This window comes from Carcharhinus amblyrhynchos, chromosome 1 (assembly GCF_965287045.1).
Source record: "Carcharhinus amblyrhynchos chromosome 1, sCarAmb.v2.hapA, whole genome shotgun sequence".
Lineage (NCBI taxonomy): Eukaryota > Metazoa > Chordata > Chondrichthyes > Carcharhiniformes > Carcharhinidae > Carcharhinus > Carcharhinus amblyrhynchos.
In genome coordinates this window covers 62,624,507-62,650,003 of record NC_137324.1, presented here as the reverse complement: position 1 = coordinate 62,650,003, position 25,497 = coordinate 62,624,507, and the positions used below count along the sequence as shown (strand labels likewise).

Sequence of the window (25,497 nt, the reverse complement as noted above, 5' to 3'; positions counted from 1 at the left end):
TCGAAAGCTTGTGAGTATATTATCAGATAAATAGGTTGGACTAAAACCTGGTGTTGTCAGACTTTTTACTGTGTAGGCGTATGGACCAGCTGTTGGCAGGGAAAACTGATCCCATCAGAGATAGAACCAACAGTTAATCCCAATTCAACTGTACAAGATTCTGAACTAAACCTTCCTGAAACCCGGATACCGATAGAACCTTTAAGGGAAACAACACCTCAACTTCAGAGCAAATACAAGTTCAACCTTTAGTTACAGTGTCGACACCAATGAAAACAACCACTGATGACGTTCATACAAAGTCAGAAACGTCAGTGGTTACGGCTATGCCAAGGAGCAGATGCATGAGTTTCGTCAGCAATCATTCAACAATGATGACTCCCAAACTGTCTGACAGATTGATTATTGTTGTCTGATTATTGTTTATGTTACACTTATTTACATTTTTTGGGGACATTTGATTTAAAGGGGGAGGAAATGTTATGTATTTATATTGATTTCTCAAAAGCAGCATTGAAGCTGCACTGAGCACTGTACAATGATATATGCATGACGGCATGACGAGTAGACATTACCAATTATTAGCATGGGTACTTGTGCAGGGTAAAGAACTAACCTGTACTGAACACACCTCGTGAATAAAGCTCCTTTCATTTCCCAGCCTTCTTGCCTCCTAGCTTCAATCCTGTGATGCAACAGCACCTACCTATCCTGAAGATGTTACACATTGCCTATCTCCCTGTGAAGCTGGGAGACTCGATTGTGTAGCTGTTGCCATAATGGGTCCAGATGTTTCTGATGGTCCCTGAAAGGTTTCTAACTCTCCAAAATAGTAGTTAAATTCCTGTAGCACTTTAGGACCTGATTCGACCCGAGACCGGAAAATCCCGCCAGAGGACAATGGACCTTTCCATTGCCTGCCCCTCGCCTGGTCCGATTCCATAGCGGGCGGGTGGTAGAATTGTGGTGCTGGAGTTATAAGTGACAGATTCTATCTAAAAGGTCAGTGGTTTAGTTGATACTTTAATGCAGAAAGTAATAGATTTTATCTTAAGCAGGATTGTATAGAATAAACAGATCTGCTGTTACTATAATTTCAGATGAAAATTTCACTTACTTAGACCATAAGAGCACAAGACATAGGAGCAGAATTAGGCCACTCAGCCCATCGACTCTGCTCTGCCGTTCAATCATGGCTGTTTTTTTTTATCCCCATTCTCCTGCCTTTTCCCCATAACCCCTGATCCGCTTATTAATCAAGAGCCTATCTATCTGTGCCTTAAAGACACTCAATGACCTGGCCTCCACAGCCTTCTGCAGCAAAGAATTCCACAGATTCACCACCCTCTGGCAGAAGAAATTCCTTCTCATCTCTGTTTTAAAGGATCGTCTCTTTAGCCTGAGATTGTGCCCTCTGGTTCTAGTTTTACCTACTAGTGGAAACATCCTCAACTTGTGGGCCGAAGGGTCTGTTTGTGCTGTAGTGTTCCATGTTCTATGTTCTATTCTATCCAGGCCTCGCAGTATCCTGTAAATTTCAATAAGATCCCCCCTCATCCTTCTAACCTCCAACGAGTACAGACACAGAGTCCTCAACCGTTCATCATATGACAAGCTCTTCATTCCAGGGATCATTCTTATGAACCTTCTCTGGACCCTTTCCAAGGCAAGCACTTCCTTCCTTAGATATGGGGCTCAAAGCTATTCACAGTACTCCAAATGGGGTCAAACTATAGCCTTATACAGCCTGGGAAGTACATCCCTGCTCTTGTATTGTAGCCCTCTCGACATGAATGCTAACACTGCATTTGTCTTCCTAACTGCCAACTGAATCTGCATGATTATCTTAAGAGAATCTTGAACAATGATTCCCAGATCCCTTTATGTTTCTGATTTCCTAAGCATTCCCCATTTAGAAAATAGCCCATGCCTCCATTCCTCCTTCCAAAATGCATAACCTCACACTTTTCCACATTATATTCCATCTGCCACTTTGCCCACTCTCCTAACCTGTCCAAGTCCTTCTGCAGGCCCCCTGTTTCCTTAATGCTACCTGTCCCTCTGCATGTTTTTGTATCATCTGCAAACTTAGCAACAGTGTCTTCAGTTCCTCCCTCCAAATTGTTAATGTATATTGTGAAAGAACTGTTTGACCCTCTTTTACAATTCGGACCCCCGTCTGTGGGTTCAGTTAATGAATTTTGCTCATTGAAAATTTCATGTTTTTTTTTTATTTGATTTTATAGCAGAAAGTTGTACAGTGTACTAAAGCTTTTGGGCAAAAGCATTCTTGTCCTCCTCTGAGCAAAGCAATTCAACCAGTTATGAAGTTAAACAGAGTGACAGAAAGGCTCTCAAGATTCAGTATAATTCTTCAGCAGTCATATTGTAAGTTTGCACGCCAATTACTTTCGCAATCCAGGCCAGGTATTTCTTTGATAGGAGAGTGTAAATCCCAGGCTGATTGGCATTCGGAATGTCAGGTCCAGCTGTCACAATCGCTTTGTACACACCTTTGCAAATAAAAGGGCCACCTGAATCGCCCTGGAAGAAAAATATAATAACTAAATGGAATCAGCTAAATTTGAATCAGTTTAGATTGCAATATATTCATGTCCTGTTGAGCTGTGCTCAGTATTTATGTACATGTTAAGGGTTACAAGAATGTTGAAAAAAATAACATTGCATCAATCCGGTTACTCCAGGAAATATTAGATCCTATGATAGCTCTTGTAATCCTCTATCAAATATATCATCTAGTCTTTAACCAATTCTCAAATTTGCTGCTAAATTCAGCCCTTATCACCCAACAGCCCAATTGGTCGTTATGTAATGTCACTAAACATCAACAATCTTTACACCATAGACACAGGGAAATGTTTTTACTTAATAACAAGTTTGGTGGGAGGGCTTCCTACATCACATATACTATCCTAAAGCTCATCTTTTTCTCTCCATTATCTATGATTTGTTGGCCCAGTAATATAGTTGATGAAATCAACTTGATACAATGCATAAATATAAAGTTCCAGAAAATTTAGTGAAGCATTTTTGTTGATCCAACTGAATGGAGGTTGCATGTTCTCTCTGTGTCGGTGTGGGTTTCCTCTGGGTGCTCAGGTTTCCTCCCACAGTCCAAAGATGTGCAGGTTAGGTGGATTAGCCATGGTAAATTGCCCCTTAGTGCCCAAAGATGTGTAGGTTAGGTGGATTGGCCATGGAGATGTGTGGGATTATGGAGATAGGCTGGAGGGGAGGGTTTGGGTGGGATGCTTTTTCAGAGAGTGGTGCAGACTCGATGGGCTTTATACCTTCTTTCTCCACTATAGGGATTTTATAATTCTACGAATGACATTTAAGCCATTTCAGAGGGTCAACTTTGATGATGTGAGTTTGGAGTCAGTTATAGGCTGGGCCAGGTGAAGCCAGCAGGTTTCCCTCACTAAGGGACATCAGTGAGCCAGCTGGATTTTTAAAGTAATTACAGAAGTTTCATTGTAACTTTAACCAATACCAGCTAACACAGTACACTTACTTTGTACGCGCTTTCCTTGCCTTGTCCGTCACCAGCACAGATCATGTCCTCTGTAATGTTAAGATTACCCCTGTAAATATAGTTGCATATTTTGCGATCTACCACAGTTAGATCCACTTCTTGAAGCAGGTCAGATGCAAAATTTGAATTTGGTTTAGTTGCCCCCCATCCTGCCACTGTACAGCGAGTTCCGGGTTCCACATCTGCACCCTTATCAGCAGGTAGTTTGAGCAGGTTCACATATTTGTTGATCTTTGCTTCACTGGACAGCTGTGGTACAATAAAAAAATTAATATTTTTGCTCTTCAAAATGTGAAGAAGATCTCATCGTATTGATTTATTCCAAAATATATCAGTAATCTTCTCCTTGTGAGAAACTTATCTCAGAAACATTTCCCCTCTTGGATCAGGCAATGATTCCATGGGCACTGACTAATCTCTACTCTGTCTCTCCAGATGTTGTTTATCATTTATGGACTGTGATGCTGATTGTTGTTATCTGGAGGTTCACAACTCAGCCCAACCCAATTCACATCCATCATCCACACAGCAGCAATCACTAGACAATCTGAAGCAGGATTCCCAGTTGGTTAGTTTTCAGTTTGCAATCCAAGGGTGATTGAAACCATTTGTAGGGAAGAATTGCTGATCAAGCTGGCAGTAATTAACGTGAATTTGGCATTTTCCTGATCTATGTGTGTGATCTATTTCATATGGATAGCCATATGTGCGTCAATATGTGGATATCCATATGGAAGAAAATGTCCCCCATTGACTGTCCACCGTGAACTCTCAGGCTGTGACTTCTGGTTCTGGACTCCCCCACCATCGGGAACATTTTCCCTGCATCTATCCTGCCCAGACCGCTTAGAATTTTCTAAATCTCTATGAGATCCTCCCGTCATTTGTCTGAACTCCAGCGAAAACAATCCTAACCTAGTTAATATCTCCTCAAACATCAGTCCCACCATCCCCGGAATCAGCTTGATAAATGTTCACTACTCTCCTTTGAGAGCACGAACAATCCTCCTCAGAAAGGGAGACCAGAACTGTAAACAATACTCATAGATGTGGCCTTACCAAGGCCCTGTATAGTTGCAACAACACATTTCTGCTCCTATACTTGATACACCTTGCAATGAAGGTCAACATGCCATTTGCCTTCTTTACCACCTGCTGCACCTGCATGCTTACCTTCAGTGGCTAGTGAACAAGGACACCCAAAGAACAAAGAACGATACAGCACAGGAAACAGGGTCTTCGGCCCTCCAGGCCTGCACCACTCATTGGCCCAACTAGACCATTCATTTGTATCCGTCCATTCCCAGTCTGTTCATGTGGCTATCCAGGTAAGTCTTATCCCAGGTCCCGCTGCACACTCCACTCTCGCAATTTATAGCCATTCAGGTAGTAATCTGCCTTCTTGTTTTGGCTTCCAAAGTGAATAATCTCACATTTAGCCATTGATTTGCCCACTCACCCAACTTGTCCAGATCGTTCTGAAGGATCTCTGCATCCTCGTCACAGTTTATCCTCCTACTCTACTTGATATCATTTGCAAATTTTGAGATGCTACATTTTGTTCCCTCATCCAAATCACTAATATATATATTATATATATAAAAAGTATTAATTATATTACAATATAATAATACACAAATATTATATTATAATTAGTTTTAGAAAATCAAAGAGTTAGGAATTGGGGAAAACTGTTCAATAGATTCTATGTTAAGTGTAAATTTTGTTTTTAAAAAAGGTAGGAATTATATTTTGAGTGGAAGTAGTCATAATTCTGTAGATGAGCTGGAAGATTTAGTTGACAGATTATTAGCCCAAGTTGATAAAATGGATTTAAAAAGCTGGAATTCTAGACTTTATCCTAAGAGGTATAAAATTAAAAGCTAAGAGTCAATAATGAGCCAAACTAAAACCTTAATAAGATTTCAATTAGAGAATTACATGTAGAATTGAATTCCACCCAATGGGAAGGTTTTTGAGATTTTGAAATCATAGAAACCCTACAGTGCAGAAAGAGGCCATTCGGTCCATCAAGTCTGCACCAACCACAATCCCGCCCAGGCCCTACCCCCATATCCATACATATTTTACCCACTAACCCTCTAACCTATCCAGGTATGGTCAATTTAGCATGGCCAATCAACCTAACCTGCACATCTTTGGACTGCTTGAGGAAACCGTAGCGCCTGGAGGAAACCCATACAGACATGAGGAGAATGTGCAAACTCCACAAGACAGGGACCCAAGCTGGAATCGAACCCAGGTCCCTAGAGCTGTGAAGCAGCAGTGCTGACAACTGTGCTACTGTGCAACCCAGCAGCACTTTGCATGAGGCTACCCTGGAGAAACATACATTATACAACCATCCAGAGCTATAGTCATAATAATGGTCACAGAGTTACTGTTTGAGATGCAGAAATACAATTGCAATGAACGACTTGATCAATGAAAATATTTTAATACAAAAGATGATGGGGAAGTTCAACAATCCTTGTTTTGACTGTTGTGAGGCTTTGTATCTCAATTCCAGGCTTAGTTGTTCATGTAGAAACAATTCTGACCTTCAATATTAGGGTGAATAGTTAAATAAAGGAAAAGGAATGAAGGGATATGGGGATGGAATAGATAAATATGGTTATTTGTCCACAGTGCCACGGAATTTCCTCAGATGACATATCGTATTTAAACCTATCATGCCGACTAGTACTTATGAGAAAAATTCCTACTAATTTCATTAATTATGCCTCTTTATAAAAACAGCAGAACTCAATATATATGGTGGAGCACCAAGGGTGCCATGGAACCTATGCTATGTTCCTCTGCGACTACCTTCGAATGGATGAAAAGTAAAACTTGAAGCAATTCAACTATCATTTATTCCCATTAGGCAGGTAAAATATCTGAAAATTTACTCATTGATTCTTTTCACATTTGGGAGTGATTCTCCCAGCCCACTTTGTTGCTCGAGCACAGCAAGCTGGAAGATATCAGCTTCTGTGGGCTTCCCATTGGGTGCCTGGGCCTCTACGTGTCTCCCAGCTGAAGATTTACAGAGCAATCAGCTGTGTACCAGCAATTGGCACTGAGCTGATTAGCTTATAGGAATCTTCATTTCCATTTCATCTGTGGGCCCAGGAATGAAGTCTTTAAGCCTGTTAGCATCTGCCCTCCTGCCTCCAACCACCCCCCCCCCCCCCCCCACCCCCACCACCACAACCCCCTCACCAGGAGCAGTTCGCCAGCCCGATTTACAACTGCTCCTCACTAATGGGGAACAGGCGGCTAATCCCACTGGAGAGAACAGAGGCCATTCAAGCCTCCTTCAGGAGGTTGTGGATAAGGAGGCCGTGCCAGCCTGGTAGTGCCAGCCTGGTACCCTGGTACTGCACAAGAGGAAAGCTGGCACTGCCCATGGGCACCTTTGACCTGCCCACAGGGCAAAGGGCAAGGACATAGGGTGGGGCCATTGGAGGGTGATTGTTGTGGGTGGAGGGTCCCACTGCAATCAGGATCAAAGGCAGAAGAAGGGAAGAGATGAACGGAGCTGGCCAACCGGGTTGTGTGGGGCGGGGGGGGGGGGGGGGGGGGAGAGCGGGGCCAGGGTTGCTGTGGGGTTAGGATTGCATAATTGTTGGGGAGGTGGTTGGGACAGTTGGCTTCAGGGGGATGTTGGGAGTGTCAGAGGGAAATGGGGCCGGAGTCAGAGCTGCTGGAGTGGGGGGGGTGGTGTTGGGACTGTTAGGGGCTAATCAGGAAATTGGAGCTGGTTGGGGAGGAGGGGGTAAAGGAGATCAGGGCTGACTGGGTGGTGGAACATTGGGACCGGCCCAGGGAGTTCCGTGAGGCCAGCAATCGGGTGATAGGGAGATTGATAGGCCGAGGGGGGTTTTGTGATTGGCCAGTGATCGGGCTGGCCAGCGAATTGGTGGCCAGGAATGTGGGGCCACTGCACATGCGCGCCTCTCGGTGCTGACAGATCAGCACATTCGCAACGGCTCACTCAACGCTATGCTGTTGCCTTTCGGGTGGGAATAGGCCCTATCCACGAATTTCAACGGTGAATCCCACTCATACACTCTGTGATGTACTCTGTGATGCACAGAGTGTCGGAGATTCATTCTGGAAATTACACTAAAAAGACCAAGAGGATTTATTCCCATTTTCCTGCAAATTGGAGACTTAGAATTTTTTTGGGAGAATCTCAGCCTTGGTATTTTATATTTTGACAACATAAAAATGTTGGGGTGGTTAAGGAGAAATGCAAACTGAAGGCTTAGAAACATGAGAACTATAATGAGTAAACAAATCTGGTATAAATGGGAGAAGCTCAGATACTTGAATGTTTTGCATGAGGGTGAGTGGAGAATTTGCTGATTCACCCTGAATGATCAAGGCAACTCGTGTCTGTGCGTAAAACTGCAATAATTGAGATAACATACAATCAGAATCTCTACAGTGCAGAAAGAGGCTACACAGCCAATCGAATCTGCACCGCCACCAATCCCGCAAAGACCCTATCCCGGAAACCCTTCCATTGTACTCTGCTAGTCCCCCTGACACGCTGGGGCAATTTAGCACGGCCGATCCACCTAACCTGCACATCTTTGGACTGTAGGAGGAAACTGGAGCACCCGGAGGAAGCCCACGCACACACAGAGAGAACATACAAACTCCACACAGATAGTCACCCAAGGCTGAATTGAACCTAGGTCCCTGGTGCTGTGAGGCAGCTGTACTGATCACTGTGCCACCATGCTGCCAATTTCTTTTGATCTTTTGCATTGAAATGCGACAAAAAGCACCATACTTTTAAATACTTCTATAATGCGACTAAGAATCCACGCACCATCCTGACTTATATTGCAGTTCCTTCACTGTCTTTGGGTATAAAGCTTGGAACCCCCTTCCTAACAGCACAGAGTTTACCTACTGTGGTTCAAAAAGGTGCTGGTCACCCACTTCTCATGGGCAACAAATTCTGGCCTGACAGTGATGACCTCACCCCATGATAGAATAAATTTGAAAAGCTGCTGAAGCTGGTTGTGTCCAGGACCCCTGTCCTGAGGACATCCACAGTTATATCCTGCTATAGGGATGATTGGTCTCTACAACCTCAACCATCTTCTTGTGTGCTAGCCATGATCCTAACCCATGGAGAAATTTCCCTGATTCCCGTTGACTTCAACTCCGTCTCTTTCATTTGGTGAAATGCAGGCTTGATGTCAAAAGTTGTCCTTTTAACTTCATCCCTGGCATTCAATTTTTTTTTAAGATTTGAACGGAGGCTGAAATAAGGGCTGGAGCCATGTGGTCTGTCAGAACATAAATGAAGATTGGTGAACAGGTTATTGTTTTCGACGCATGGTTGATAACACTGTGAATAAAATCATCCATCACTTTACTATTGATTGAAAGTAGGCTAATGGAATGTTAATATGCTGGATTAAATTTAACCTTTTTATTCCTCTGTAACCTTCCAGATTGTTAGTGTTGTACCTGTACTTGAACAGGGGAACAACTAACTCTGGAGAGCAAGTGTTCAGCTCTTGCTGGGTCCAGTGTGCTCAGCGATTTCCTGATATCACATGGAGTGAATTGGATAGGCTGAAAATATATAGTGGGGACCTCAACAGGAGTTCAAGGTGGATCATCCATTTAGTATTTTTAACCAAAGATGGTTACAAAAGTGTCAGTTTTGTTTTTGCACAGGCATGCTGAATTCCACCATCTTTGAGCTTGGCAGTGTTTGTGGAGACTCATCCCCTGGTTAGATGCTTAATTGTCCACCACCATACATGAAAGAATGTGGGAAGACTGCAGAGTTTTGATCTGATTTTTGGTTGTGGAATCACTGTGCTCTGTCTATAGCATGCCGCTTCCTCACGCATAGAACCTGACCCGTTTGACAAGGAAGTCATGTAACTAAGTATTTGGAGCGCCTGACTCTGAGTCAGAAGTGTCAGGGGTGGCACGGTGGCATAGTTGTTAGCACTGTTGTTGCACAGCACCGGAGACCTGGGTTCGATTCCAGGCTTGGGTCACTGTCTGTGTGGAGTTTGCATAATCTCCCTGTGTCTGCATGGGTTCTCTCTGGGTGCTCCGGTTTTGTCTCACACTCCAAAGATGTGTGCGTTAGGTGGATTGGCCATGCTAAAAAATTGTGCCTGAGTATCAGGGGCACTAGTTAGGGTAAATGCATGAGGTTGTGGGGATATAGCCTGGGTGGGATTGTGGTTGGTGCAGACTTAATAGGCTGAATGGCACTATAGAATTCTATGATTCTATGAGAAACTTTGGGATCAATTCTCACTCCTGGACATGTTGGACATGGAAGTGATCATGATATGGTTTAACAGGTTAGTAATTAGCTTGCTAATCCAATCAACATTTGCCCACTGTCCCTAAGGGGAAAAACAATGTGAAATTGCTAAACAAACCAAGCTGACACATTATACCTGTTGCACGATCTGTTTGATGCCCCATTGAAGCAGGGTTGGTGTCCTAACCTGAGGCACAAAGATCGGTAAATGAACATGGCCTCTGATCGTTATCTAATAACTTGCTGAGAAGCCCCCAGTGTGGATTCAGGATGAAGACACAGGGCCAAGCAACTTGTTGATGCTCATTATACTGGAACAGAATACACATGAAAGCACTGTGATCTTCTGCATATTTGAGTCTCAGCGATTTTCTGGCCACGCATGTCCCAAAACCAGACAAACCCACCCGAGGTAAACAGACCTTTGCACAGTCCTTGTCCCACCCACTACAGTTCCCGTGGCAGGTGGGATGGGAAAATTTAGCCCTCATCTTTGTCAGTTCTTCAATGAACAAAATGACTGGCGAATGTCACTAAACGTTTTCTATAAACTTGACTTAAAGAAGTAAAGCTGTAACTTTCCTGTGAAATTAAACACTGATGTCTTTCTGAATGAAATAATTGTAAGCATCAAAAGGAAATCTGAATAGAAGAAATAGAATTCATACTTCGACTAGCATGATGTCATTTGCATGCTTATTTTCGTTGTACTGTGAATGGGAATGTTGCTTCTTAACTGCAAGTTTTTGTTGACTTTTTTCATTCCATTTGAGAGAATGAGCTCCAAGAACCACTCGAGTCAATTCAGAACTGTATTTCATCAGAAACAGAGACAATTATTACTTGCTTTCATTAAAAAGAAGCGATTTCCATGAATTCATGAAAAAAGAATGAGTATCATTTCAAACAGTGTAAGAATATCAAGCTGAACAAAATTAATCAATATTTACTATTTAACATTTCTTTCATCCACTGATCAAACACTGAATTGACCCAATTCAGGAATTGACCACTTAGCTCAACTTGTTCAAATGGCATTAGTTGAAATGAAGTTACTTCTATCCTCTGTGGGTGGGATTTTCTGCTCCCCCACACAGCTTGTTTTGCTCGCCATTGGTCAGTGGCAGGATCTTCCAGTCTCATCAATGTCAATGGCGTTTTGCCTTGTTTGCCAGCCACATTGCTGAGGAACGTACCATGCCAATGGCGGGAGCAGGAATTTCACCCAATGTCATCCCACTCTGTTCCATATCTTCCATTACGCATCTCCTTCATCTATGTAAAAGATTTTTGCCAACACACAGTAAGGCAGATTATTAGATAAATAAAAACACAGATTGCTGGAGTTAAATAGCAACTTAGTATCCATAAAGTTGGCATTTTATTCAAATTCTTTTTCAGATGCTGACAGATCCATTGTGCATCATTTCTAGAGTCTTACCTCAGATTTCCAGTAATCACAACTTTTCTTTTGATCTCTAGTGCAGTGAATTAGTTTTTAATCTGGAGAAGTGCAGACAGATTGAGGTGTGGATTTTAACAAAAGGATGGAAATAAAATATTGGTGAAATAATTCACCCCAGAAAGCCTAAGGGAATTCTATTGGGAAAGCACATCTTAGCCAATGACTAGGTAATGTTTGCAAGCTCAGTTGATCATTGATGAGTTTGTGTACCACTGGTGCTCTCCCACATCACTAGGGTCATATTTAGATACCACCAGTGTGCCAGAGGATATGTAGTGTAGAAGAATGCCCACAATGGGAGGAGCTAGGGGCAGCATGGTGGCACAGTGGTTAGCACTGCTGCCTCACAGCGCCAGGGACCCAGTTTCGATTCCCGGCTTGGGTCACTGTCTGTGTGTAGTTTGCACATTCTCCCCGTATTTGCATGGGTTTCCTCTGAGTGCTACGGTTTCCTCCCACAGTCTGTAAGACATGCTGGTTAGTTGTATCGACCTGAACAGATACCAGAATGTGGCGACTAGGGGAATTTCACCGTAACTTCATTGCAGTGATCATGTAAGCCTTACTTGTGCCTAATAAATAAATTTAACTTATTTAGGAACCCCTCCCTCTGACTGAAGGCACCAGCACCCGAAGTTCCTTTCTAAAGGGGCTTCACTTAAATGATTGGGATAAATATCCTGTTTGTTCTGGGACCTGGACCCTCAGATGGGACACACATTCCATGATGTGGATAGCCAGGTGTCCCACTGTCTATCATGTTCACACTGATGGGTCACAGAAACTCCCAGCTTGAGTCTACATCCTACCCTGCAGTGTCCCTTACTAAAATATTCAGGTCCTAAGTTAATTTCTGGCTCTCCAGGTGTCTAGTGAAGGGTTACAGAGGCTGTACCCTTTTTACAGAATTCTATCCTGGTTAGTAAGGCCTCAAGAATAGACTGTATTCAGCAAAACAACCTCATAGAATACTTATAATGCACTTTAGATTGATATGAGGAATTGATGTTGGTGTCATCAGGCCATTACTCACACAAGTAATATAATAATAGTCTGTGGTCATTTTATTTATCCTGAATGTTGCTCGGGATGTCTCTAATATAATCATGTTTTTAACAATGAGAACGTAGGTGAACTCACTAATTGAATCTATGGGGTAGGACTATTATTAGGGACAGGGATTCTTGCCACTTGGATCCATATAATCCTGCAAGTGAATGGCCTAATAAAGTTTATTTACAAGTAGGCTTACATTCACACTGTAATGAAGTTACTGTGAAAATCCCCTAGTCACTACAGTCCAGCACCTGTGCGGATACATTGAGGGAGAATTTAGCACGGCCAATACACTTAACCTCCACATCTTTGGACTGTGGGATGAAACCGGAGCACCCGGAGGCAACCCATGCTGACACGGGGAGAATGTGCAAACATTCAGTGACCCAAGCTGAAAGTCAATCCTGGGTCCCTGGCTCTGTGAGGCAGCAGTACTAATCACTGTGCCACTTGAACAGACAGTTCACTTCCAGCTGGACAAGCATTGGGAGACAGAAATATTCTTGATGGCACAACCTTGGGTTTATGTGGATAGCAGATAGTTGTCTGATCAAATATAATCATTCTCACCATTAGGGAACCAAATAATATTTTGCCATCTTACAACAAAGCCATTGGTGGAAGTGAATAATTGGATCTTTTTATCAAATCAAAGGTACCTGTGTACCAGTAATGGTACGGCTGTAGTGTTTGAAAGTAATTATTTGAGATGAGTTAGATTTGGGAGTTATACTGTTTTTGTACTTGAATTCATAATCAGTAATATTTCATATATACACATTCACACTTTAACTTACGATTTGCAGTGCGCTGCAGTCAGTACCCATCTACGTTCAATCAAAGCTCCTCCACAATTATGTACATAGTGGCCAATTGTCATGTCATATATTTGGATTGATGCCATATAAGGTTTTGAATGGGGTTTAACTTCATGGCCTCCGATAATTTCCATCCCATGATCTGTATTAAAAAAGATATTGAAAGGCTATTTGATTGGTTAAAATACTAAAGCCACAAGAACAGGTCACAGACTGGGTACTCTGTGGTGAGGACCTCACCTCACTACTATTCAGGAGGAACTTGTGAGCCCACTTTTACTTGAGGTAAAAAAGGTAGCAGACAAAAGGCAGGTAACTACAGGCCGGGTAGCCTAATGTCCGTTGTTGGGAAAGTGCTAGAATCCATCATTAAAGATGAAATAGTAGGACACCTAGAAAAGAACGGTTCGATCAAGCAGACGCAGCACGGATTCATGAAGGGAAAGTCGTGTTTGATGAACTTACTGGATTTTTATGAAGATGTGACTAGTGCGGTAGGCAGAGGGGAACCAGTGGATGTGATGTTTTTAGATTTCCAGAAGGTGTTCGATAAGGTGTCTTACAAACGGTTGTGGCAGAAGGTTAGGGTACACGGAGTTGGAGGTAAAGTGTTAACGTGGATTGAGGATTGGCTATCTAACGGGAAGCAGAGAGTTGGAATAAATGGCTGCTTTTCTGGTTGGCAGTTGGTGACGAGTGGAGTGCCGCAGGGATCGGTGCTGGGGCCTCAACTGTTTACCATATACATAGACGAGCTGGAGGAGGGGGCTGAGTGTAGGGTAACAAAATTTGCTGATGACGCGAAGATGAGTGGAAAAGTGAATTGCGTGGAGGATGTGGAAAGTCTGCAGAGAGATTTGGATAGGCTGAGTGAGTGGGTGAGGACCTGGCAGATGGAGTATAACATTAGCAAATGTGAGATTATCCACTTTGGAAGAAATAATAGTAGGATGGAATATTATTTAAATGGTGAAAAGTTGCAGCATGCTACTGTACAGAGGGACCTGGAAGTCCTTGTGAACGAATTGCAAAAACCCAGTCTGCAGGTGCAGCAGGTGATCAAGAAGGCGAATGGAATTTTGGCCTTTATAGCGAGGGGGTTAGAATATAAAAGCAGGGAGGTCTTGCTGCAATTGTACAGGGCACTGGTGAGGCCACAACTGGAGTACTGTGTGCAGTTTTGATCGCCTTATTTGTGTAAGGATATATTGGCCTTGGAGGGAGTACAGAGAAGGTTCACCAGGCTGATACCAGGGATGAGGGGGTTAGCTTATGAGGAGAGATTAAATTGACTGGGCCTGTACTTGTTGGAGTTTAGAAGGCTGAGGGGAGGATCTTATAGAGACATATAAGATAATGAAGGCGCTAGATAGAGTAGAGGTAGAGAGATTCTTTCCAGTTAGAAAGGAAACCAGAACTTAAGGGCACAGCCTCAAAATAAGAGGGGGACAGTTTAGATCAGAGTTGAGGAGGAACTTCTTCACTCAAAGGGTGATGAATCTCTGGAATTCTCTGCCCATTGAAGTGGTGGAGGCTACCTCGTTGAATATATTTAAGTCACGGGTAGATAGATTTCTAATAGACAAGGGGATTAAGGGTTATGGGGAGCAAGTGGGAAAGTGGAACTGATCCACTTCAGATCATCCATGATCTTATTGAATGGTGGGGCAGGCTCGAGGGGCTAGATGGCCTAATCCTGCTCCTATTTCTTATGTTATGTTCTTATGTTATCAGCAGCAAATGTGGGACAGAAACAGTCTTGCAAACGGCAGCATGTTTGCTGAGGAGAAAAGTTTTCAGGCAGGTAGGCAAGGGGGAGGGGGGAGCGAGGGAAAGGTTGCAATATAGCTGATTGTTCAGAGCCACAGGGAGGACACACTGTTAGGGTCGCAGGGTGGACAGACTGCCGGGGTCATAGGGAGGACAGGCCGCCAGGGTCATGGGGAGGTCAAGCTGCTGGGACCATGGGAGGGCCAGACCTCCAGAGTCACAAGGAGGCCAGACTGCTGGATCAATCCAGTCCTAAGTGATCGCACTAAAGATCTTTGCATGACGTGCATCTGAAGCGTTTACTGACAAATTCATTAGCGATTGGTTGGTAGAGGCCATCGAAAGCGATATACTCAGAAAACAGCTCCTGAAACGGATGGACCTGACTTCACAGTCTGTTTTAGAAATGTGCATTTTAAATGAGCGGTCCATGAGATTGAACAGACAATTCAGGCGTGAAACAGCATGCTTTACGAGGGAAACAGAAGTATGTGCAGTACAGAGGGCACTCTGCATCAATTGATGAACAATCTGCAACATTACATAAAGATTTACAGTCGGAAACAGCACCATTTCAACAAGCTTGAGCTACCAAATAAACCTGTTGGAATTTAACCTGGTATTCTGAGACTTCTTACTATGCCCATTTCAACAGGACACTAAAGTATTTTCAGTCTGGGGGCACCCAGCACCTTCTAAACAGGGCACAATATCTCGCTTTGGAAAGACGTGTAATCACTGAGGTAAGTGAAATCACTTTGCCAAATGCTGCAGATCCAAACGACAACAGCCTCTCCCCAGTGCCAGCAGTACCCCTGACCGTCACTTCCCCAGGGACAGGCATGTAACTCGGATCAGGGGGTTTCAGTGTCATCTGAATGAAATGACCAAGGCAGCATCAATGCAACCATTCATGTTGTGTTGCAAAAATGTGGAACTGACCACTCAACAAAGGAAAATTATTCTGTACACTAGAGATAATCTCAACCAATGGCAAATTGAAAGTCAAAATTAAAACGGGGGAAAATGCAATGTTCTGTGAGAAATAGACCTGGAGGCAACCCTGGATCTCAATCAGCAGTCCGACCTTGTGGTTTACAGTGGACAGACACTCACCAGCAAGGACTTGGTCACACTTCACTTTCAGTAATAGAACATAGAACAGAATAGCACAGTACACAGGCCCTTCGGCCCTCGATATTGTGCCGAGCTATGTCCAAACCCAAGATCAAGCTATCCCACTCCCTATTATTCTGGTGTGTTCCATATGCCTATCCAATAACCGCTTGAAAGTTCCTAAAGTGTCCGACTCCACTATCGCAGCAGGCAGTGGATTCCACACCTTAACCACTCTCTGAATAAAGAACCTACCTCAGACATTCCTCCTATATCTCCCACCATGAACCTTATAGTTATGCCCCTAGTAACAGCTACATCCACCCGAGGAAATAGTCTCTGCACATCCACTCTATCTATCCCCCTCATCATTTTATAAACCTCTGTTAAGTTGCCTCTCATCCCCCTCCACTCCAAAGAGAAAAATGCCAGCTCCCTCAATCTTTCCTCGTAAGACCTACCCTCCAAACCAGGCAGCATCCTGGTAAATCTCCTCTGCACTCTCTCCATTGCTTCCACATCCTTCTCAGAGTGAGGTGACCAGAACTGAACACGATATTCCAAATGTGGTCTCGCCAAGGTCCGGTATAGAAGCAGCATAACCCCACGGCTCTTAAAGTCAAATCCCTTGTTAATAAACGCTAACACACCATAAGCCTTCTTCACGGCTCTATCCACTTGAGTGGCAATGTTCAGAGATCTCTGGATATGAACCCCAAGATCTCTGTTCCTCCACATCCCTCAGAACCCTGCCATTGGCCCTGTAATCTGCATTCAAGTTTTTCCTATCAAAGTGAATCAAAATGAGTAATGTTTCCCAGTCCATCAAAGCTAATTCATGTCTCAGACTAACATAGTTATCTTTACTGAGATTCAGGACCCTGGTCCCAGAATCAACTACATTATGGAATCATAGAATCCTACAATGCAGAAGGAGGCCATTTGGCCCATCGAGTCTGCACTGACCACAATCCCACCCAGACCCTAGCCCCATAACCCCATGCATTTGCCCTAGCTACCCCTATGGGGCAATTTAACTTAACCCACACACCTTCGGACTGTGGGAGGAAACTGGAGCACCTGGAGGAAACCCACACAGACATGGACAGAATGTGCAAACTCCACACACTGACCCATGCCAGGAATCAAACCTGGGTCTCTGGCGCTGTGAGGCAGCAGTCACTATCCACCTTGATATAGAATTCTATCAAATTATGGTCACTCATCTCCAAGGGTCCTCTCACAACTAGGGTCCTGTACAAACTAGAGGGGGTTACACCTGGGAAGGATTGGAACTGATGTCCTTAGCAGAAGTGTTCGAGTTAGAATGGTTGAGGAGGGTTTAAACGGGATGGGAGGATGGGAACCTATGTAAGGATCCAAAACAGGGGAATCAAGAACAAAAGGAAAAGAAAGCAGGGAGAATAAGAAAAGTGATAGGCAGAGAAATCAAGAGCCAGAGTCGGATATGGACACAGTAAAAAACAGTAGGAATGGGACAAGAAACATTAAAAGGGTTCACTTTAAGATTTTGTATCTGAACACGTGGAGCATTCGAAATAAAGTAGATGAATTGGTTGCGCAGAAAGCTGTAAAGGGCTATGATATAGTTGGCATTACAGAGACATGGCTCCAAGGTGACGAAGGGCGGGAACTAAACAATGATGGTTATTCGGTGTTTAGGAAGGACACATCAGAAAGGAAAAGATGATGGGGTTGCATTGTTGATTAAAGAAGATATTGATACAACTAATCCTTTCTCATTGCACAATTTCAGGCCAACATGACCTGTTCTCTTGTCGATTCCTCAACGTATTGCTCCAGAAAAACCATCCCGCATACACTCCAAAAAATCATCCCGTCTACACTCCAAAAAACCATCCTGTATACACTCCAGAAAACCATCCCGCATACACTCCAAAAAAATCATCCTGCATACACTCCAAAAAACCATTCCGCATATATTCCAGGAATTTCTCCTTTTTTGTACTGTGACCAGTTTGACTCATCCAATCTATTTGCAGATTAAAGTCACCCATAATCACAGAAGTTCCGTTAACACATGCAACTCTGATTTCCTGTCTAATGCTTTTCTCAACATTACCACCATATACCACCCCCACCAATGTCTTTTGCGCTTTGGTGTTTCTTAACTCGACCCATACAGATTCTACATCATCTGTACTAATATCTTTCTTCAATATTGTATCAATATCTTTTTTAATCAACAATGCAACTTTTCCTTTTTGTTTGTCCTTCCTAAACACAGTAAGAAGTCTCACAACACCAGGTTAAAGTCCAACAGGTTTATTTGGTAGTACAAGCTTTTGGAGTATTGCCACTTCATCAGGTGAGTGATGAGCATTGAACTAAACACTGAATAGCCCTCAAGATTTAATTCCCCTCCTTGGTCATCTGGGAGCCAAATCTCTGAAACACCAACTATATCATCTCGTTTTACATCTATCTGCGCAACTAATTAATCTATTTTGTTTTGAACGCTCCAAGTATTCAGGTACAAAACCATAAAGTGAACCCATTTAACATTTCTTGTCCCGTTCCTATTATTTTTTACTCTGTCTTTATCTGACTCTGCCCCCACCCCCTCCCCCTCCTGCCAAGGACATCAGCCCTTGTCCTGCCCAGGTGTACCCGCCTAGTTCACATAGGTCCCACCACCCCAGAACTGGTCCCAATGCCTCAGGAATCTGAAGCCCTCTCCCTCATACCATCCTTTCAGCCACGTATGCATCCCATGTTCTGCTGTTTCTACTCTGACTAGCATGTGGCATTGGTAGTAATCCTGAGGTCACTACCTTTGAGGTTGTACTTTTCAGCTTGCTTCCCAGCTCCCTGTGTATCTAAAATGGTATATCTGTCTTGCAGGGGAATAGCCACAGGAGATTCCTGCACTTCCAGCCTAGCCCTTTTACTCTGCTTGATTGACACCCATTCCCTTCATGTCTATGGAGCCTGAGCCTGAGGTGTGATCACCTCTCTGTGCTTGCTATCAACAATACCTCCACCTCACAAATGCTCTACCATGTCCCCAGATGCCACTTTAGCTCTGAAATACAGATTGCCAAGAACTGCAGCTGGAGACACTTCCTGGTCAAATGCAGGAAATATTCATTGCCTCCCACATGGAGAATGAGGAGCAGACCACGGCTTGGAGTTCTCCTGTCATGACATTCCCCCTTTAAATTAAACTATTGGAAGATGATTGATGTCAGAATGTATCCAATTCCAATCTTCCCTGCTCCTCGTTACTGCTGAATATAACTCTTGCAAACTATAAACCACAAAAGCTACCTCTGAAACTATGTGATAACTATAAGTGATAAAACTATTAAATGCTTACACGATCTTACCTACTACTTACCTATCAGCTCTTTCCCCTGTGTCGTAGGCTACAACAGTAGGACAAAACCACTCCTGAGATTTAAGTTAGAAAGCAAGGAGAAAAGGCAGAAGGTGCCTCTTTTCCCCTCTGCACCTCATTCCCACTCAGCTCCAAATTCCCGATAGCTTCACCCTCACTCTGGATGTCTCTCATCTCTCCCACAGTTTGTTCACAAGCTCACCGCTCAGTTTGAAAAGGTATCATAAGTAAACAAGGGAAAGTTATTAGATTTTACTTGACCTGAAAATGGGGGCCATAAAAAAAACATTAAATACTTACATATATTTGGAAAGACTAAGTTCAAAGAGGTGCTGAGGATCATTAAATCAAAGATAAAATGGAAACAGACTATTTAAGGGGACATGTTGAACTGAATTGTTGGCTGTGTGTGGGGAAGATATCCTGGAAACAATTTTGTGCAAGAGAAGGTATAAAGTCTCAAAACATTACCCAGAAAAACAGAGAAGTTAAATTCCCCTCCATGGAACTGAAATCTATAAATTGGGTGTGTATTTGAGGTAAATAAACTTGCAGAACCTGGGATTAGAGTGAGAACTGGAACTGGATAGATTACATTGGGCCAAGTATCGTCCTTCAGTGCCGTAATCACTCTCAGATTCTATTGAACAGTGGACAACACAAAGTTATTTCAGTTCAATGTGATCAATAGATTTATCAACTGTGAGCAATAGGTAAAGATGCTGTTAACACATATATCTGTAGAGCATAGAGAAATAGCTTAAAGTTAAATAGATTGGATATAGTCAGGCACATTGATAACCCACTTTATGGAAACAACTGTGAGTTTAGTCACAAACATAGGACATAAGGTTCGATGCTGCTAACACAGCAATAATTAGGGATAATAAAAAGACTGCCTGTAATGTAGAGATAACATCAGAGATGTGATGTGCAGTGAAGCATACACCACATCCTGCAGGAATGTAAGAGGCCCACGTTATAAAAAGCAAATGGTCTGCAAGATGTGTTGTTTATACAACTAAGCATAGAAGGGGGAAGGGGTCACTGAGATAGTCGGGACAGCAGTGATTAAGTTGGCAAAGGATTGATTACTGCCAATCTGAACTGGACATGTAACAGTATTGGATAAGATGGATGAGTTTGCTAATGCACTCTTGTGATAACAGGAGACATTGTTAGATGGGGAGTAGAGGTGATAGGAACTTAGGGCACCTCGAGCCAATAGGGGAATGTCAACACATAGATGGGACAGGGACCACCAATTAGGGGAGAACATCACATTGCAAAGCCATCACAATGCTTGTAAAAAAGGTATAAAATGTGCTGCAAATCTATGTGAGGTGTGCCTATTTCGCTAGACACCCGGTCTTGCAAGAACGTCAAATAAAATCTTGCTCCTTCAGAACTTGACTTGACTAAATTGTTTAACTGTGAGCTGTGTTTCTCACATCAACTTATCAGACAGGTTGGCAACATTTTACTTCTCTCTATACTGAGATACTTTGCCTTGTTTGAAAATATTTTTGGTTTTTCTAAAAGTAATAATTAAAAAGACATCAAATACGAGGAAGTAAATATCCATAACAACAACACAGAAGTAAAATGCTGCAAATGTGGACATCTGAAATAAGAACAAAATTTGCTGAAAATACTCAGTAGGTCAAGCAGCATCTGTGAAGATAAAATGATTTAATATTTCAGGTCGAAATGATGGTTCATCAGGAGTCAAAGCATACAGTGTGAATATAATCTGAACCTGAAGTGTTAACTCTCAATATCTATAAATGTAAATATAGTAAGGAATATGTTTTAATATATTAATATATTTGACATTGAGAGTTTTGGCTAATTATGATAAAAATTCTTAATACATACTTATTACCGCTTAAGGATTATTATAATACATCCTAATATAAATATACCAAGTACAAAAGTTGCATATTTTGTTACTTACAGGTTGGAGTAAAGGAAATCACAATCAAAGAAATAGACAGAGTATATTGTAACCACTTCATCGTCACTTCTATTGTGATTACAAGTGAAGTTCTCGATTAATTTATAATAAAGTCAAAGTGATGTGGTTTGTCATCTTTGATGTCATCACTAAGAGGTTGCAACCTTTCTATTGTAATTCAGTTCTATTTACAGCGAACCACATGACACAATCCAAAGCTGATCAGAGTATCGCAACAAATATTAAGACATTGAAGAATGAGGAAACTGGAGTTTCACTGAGATTATTTAAAAATGTTTGAACAAGTAATCATCTATATTTTGAATTTTCTATGAAATATCGGATGATACTTAGGACATATTTAGTGTTCCCATTCACGACTTGTCAGATACTGAAACAGTCTGTATGCGTATGGCTATAAACTAAGAGAGGGTAATGTGCAATGAGACCTGGGTGTCCTTGTAAACCAATTGCTGAAGGTAAGAATGCAGCTGCAACAGGTGCTAAAGAGAGCAAATGGTTTGTTGGCCTTGATAGCGAAAGGATTCGAGTACAGAAGCAGGGATATCTTGCCGCAATTATACAGGCCTTGGTGAGGCCACACCTGGAATATAGTGCGCAGTACTGGTCCCCTATCTGAGGAAGGGTGTTTTTGCTATAGAGGGAGTGCAGAGAAGGTTTACCAGACCAATCCTTGGGATGGCAAGACTGATGTATGGGAAAAAATTGGGTCAGTTAGGATTGTATCTGTTGGAGTTCAGAAGAATGAGGAGGGATCCCATAGAAACCTAGAAAATTCTAACAGGACTAGACAGGATAGATGCAAGAAAGATGTTTCTGATCCAAAACAGGGAGTCTAAAACAGGGGAAACAGTCCATGGATTTTAAATGCTAATTTGAAGAATTTTAAATAGTTGGGTTGAATTTAGGTTTTTACAGCTAAGCAGATAAGCCCATTTTTTTCAATGAATGAAACTTATACAAAGCAAAAAGACATCTTTTGGCTGGGATGATTCTGCAAGGCATTGACTGAAACCAGAATCATCCATCATAATCAAGGAGCCAATGACAGTAAGTTGTTGCATCAAAGTTGGAAAACATCCAGCTGTTAAATACTCAGTAAATAAGCACCTTTTTCTTTCATCCAGAAAAAAACATATACAGCTTTCCATCAAGAAGGACAATAGATTCTCATGTATGTCATATTGCTATGGGTTAATTTATGACATGACATTTCAGTTCTTTTGCTATCTTCCTAAATGTTACCACAGTTTATTTGAATCCTATCAGTAGCCATTCCCATTCTATTGTATTTAGTGATTTCTGTAGTTTTTGTACATAAATATTTCTCAGTTATTTGTTTTCATTCAAACTCCCTGATATCAATGGAGTTTTTGGAATCAAGGTTTTGCAGTAGATTTCTGCAACAGTGTAATCTTTGTGGTAGATTTTTCTCTTGTATAAGTCCAAGTCCATTTCTATGAATGAGCCCTTAGTCCCTATGAAGTGGTTGTGTCTAGAGGGAGGAGACGCAGCACTGGCTCTAGCTGACTCCCAACTCCCAAAACAGTCCAGAGCAGTGATGGGCAATGTAGGCTGCTAGTTGGGCCGCATGAGTAGCCCTCCTTCACCTTAGTAGGGTGCAAGATTGAAATCAGGCTTGTTCACTTGCCATGACCCCAGGGATAAGATTAAATCCATTTAATATATGCCAAATATTTTATAACGAGTTATAAAATTGCTTAATCATTTCTACATTTGTAGAACTATCATCAACTTCAAATGGTAAAATCAAAAGGGATATTTACACATTGGAAGAAGAGGGAGTGTCTGGCTCTCATTGTCAACGTTGTGTTTAATCAGTATGCACCTCACTTCACATCCTTTGCTTTACATGAGTATCGCTTCAGTCATACTGGTGGGAAAAAAACTATAATGCCGCAAATCAGTGGAATTTGGGATCCCTGTACATGTGCTACACTCAGAACCCAGGGGCCCACTGCTGGTTCAGAGAGAAGTAAACGCTCTTCACTGGGGCAAAGCATACTTTTTTAATTCTCCTTCCCTTTCTTGTTAATCTCTTCAAAAGATTCAATTAAGTTAGTCAGACGTAACCTTCCCTTAACAAATCCATTCTAAATATCCTTCAGTAATCCAGGCCTTTCCAAATGGTAATTTATAATCAGAAATCCCTCCCATAACTTACTCAGTTAACTGTGCTAGGCTTGCAATAGTCAGGCTCTCCTTGTCTCTTTTGTTAGATGAAGGTACAATGTGAGCAATCCAGCAGTCCTCTGGCATCATACTATAGCATGAAAAATAATGTTCAGCACCTTCCCTATTTCTCCCTTTGCTTCTCTTAATAGCCTGGGATACATTTTATCTGGGTCTGGTGATTTATCTACTTTCCAGGATGCTAAACCCTTTTTCACTATGTTTTTGCCATCCAACATCCCTCTCCTTTGATTACGATGCCTCATTAATCGCTTCTGTTGTGAAAACAGATGCAATGTATATATTAAGAACTATGCCCAGATCTTCTTCTTCTACTTATCCTTAGTTGTCATTTTGCATATTTATAAATTATCTTTGAGTTTTAGTTGATTTACTAGCTTGTGTTTTTCCATGCTCTCCCCTTGCTTTTGCAATCTCCATTTTAATTTCACTCCTGACCTTTCTATACGACTTTAAGTGTTTCGTTGGATTGATCCCTCACCATCTGACAGAAGATCCTATTTTTGCCTTTTCTTATTCTTTTTGCTCTTTACCGTCCAGTGGGACCTAGATTTGGGAAGCTTTCTATCTATGTGCGAATACTTCTGGCTGCTCTGATGTCTATTTACTTTTAAACATCTGTTCCCAGTCATTGGTCAAGATTTTCTGGCCCTTCCCTCTGACAGGAACCTCCGGTCCTGCTGAAGACAATGGGGATTTCAATGGGTTGCCGCATTTGCCATCGGAAAATCCACTGCAAAGCTTTGGCAATTGTCTAGCTTTGTTCTTTTCCATAACTGTGCTAAATTCAACTGCAGAATGATCAGACTAGCCAAAGGTGCATTGATTTTGGGCAGGAGGGGGAGGGTGCGAGGGTAGGTGATGTTACGAGGTCTAAAGTTAGGGAGAGGGTACAGGTAAGGGAAGAGGCCGGGGATGTCCCAATAATAGAGGGAGTAGGGGGCGTGAGTATGGTTGGTGGCGTTACGGCAAATAGGGTCCAGGTGAAGGCTGGGATGAAAGCGCTTTATCTGAATGCAAGAAGCATTCGGAATAAAGTGGATGAGCTGGTGGCGCAGATCGACACAAATGGATATGATCTGGTGGCCATTACAGAGACGTGGCTGCAGGGTGACAGGGACTGGGAGCTGAATGTACAGGGCTTATCAAGTGTTTAGGAAGGATAGGCAGGAGGGAAAAGGGGGTGGCGTAGCTATGCTGATTAAGGATAGCATCACGGTGGTAGCAAGGGATGATATTGGAGCCAAGGAGCAGAGGGTGGAATCGTTGTGGGTGGAGATTAGAACAAAGAACAAAGAACAACACAGCACGGGAAACAGGCCCCTCGGCCCAACGAGCCCGCGCCGCCGTCCCACTGTCTCAGTGACCTATTCATGATTTTAGTCTACACCTAACGTGCGAGGATCAGGGAGGTCCAATTTAGGGACAATTTAGTACCCAATCAATCAGCCTAAAAGCACATCTTTGGGGGATGTGGGAGGAAACCGGAGCACCCGGAGGAAACCCACGCAACCACGGGGAGAACGTGCAAACTCCCACAGACACAGGCCCAAATTCATGTGTCCGCACAGCAACAGAGATAGTCTCTGAGCTGTCATGTTGCCCTCGAGATGGTCCAGTTTAAGCACACTAACGACATGAAGCAATAGGCAACTCCCGAAGCAACGTCCAAGAGCAGCCCACTACAACCTGCCGCATGCATGCCCCTTGCTGGACTTAAATGCCTGTGGAGACAAAAAAATTCATTATTAAACAGGCAAAGACTAACATCCCTGAGGCAAAACGTATTCCCAAGCCTACAATGTTTAGTAAGGCCTACTATA

At 42.6% G+C, this 25,497-nt stretch overlaps 1 protein-coding gene across 1 annotated transcript; it reads right to left on the bottom strand.

Moving 5' to 3' along the window:
- Positions 1 to 2,232: 2,232 nt before the first annotated feature.
- Positions 2,233 to 21,500, bottom strand: LOC145341064 (granzyme K-like). The gene is made up of 5 exons (XM_080185841.1): positions 21,440 to 21,500; positions 13,194 to 13,356; positions 10,544 to 10,685; positions 3,536 to 3,805; positions 2,233 to 2,544 (listed from the first exon to the last, which is right to left on the bottom strand). Exons 1-5 carry the CDS (start codon positions 21,498 to 21,500, stop codon positions 2,362 to 2,364), a joined length of 819 nt encoding a protein of 272 aa, XP_080041967.1. The 3' UTR covers positions 2,233 to 2,361.
- Between the last annotated feature and the right edge of the window lie 3,997 nt (positions 21,501 to 25,497).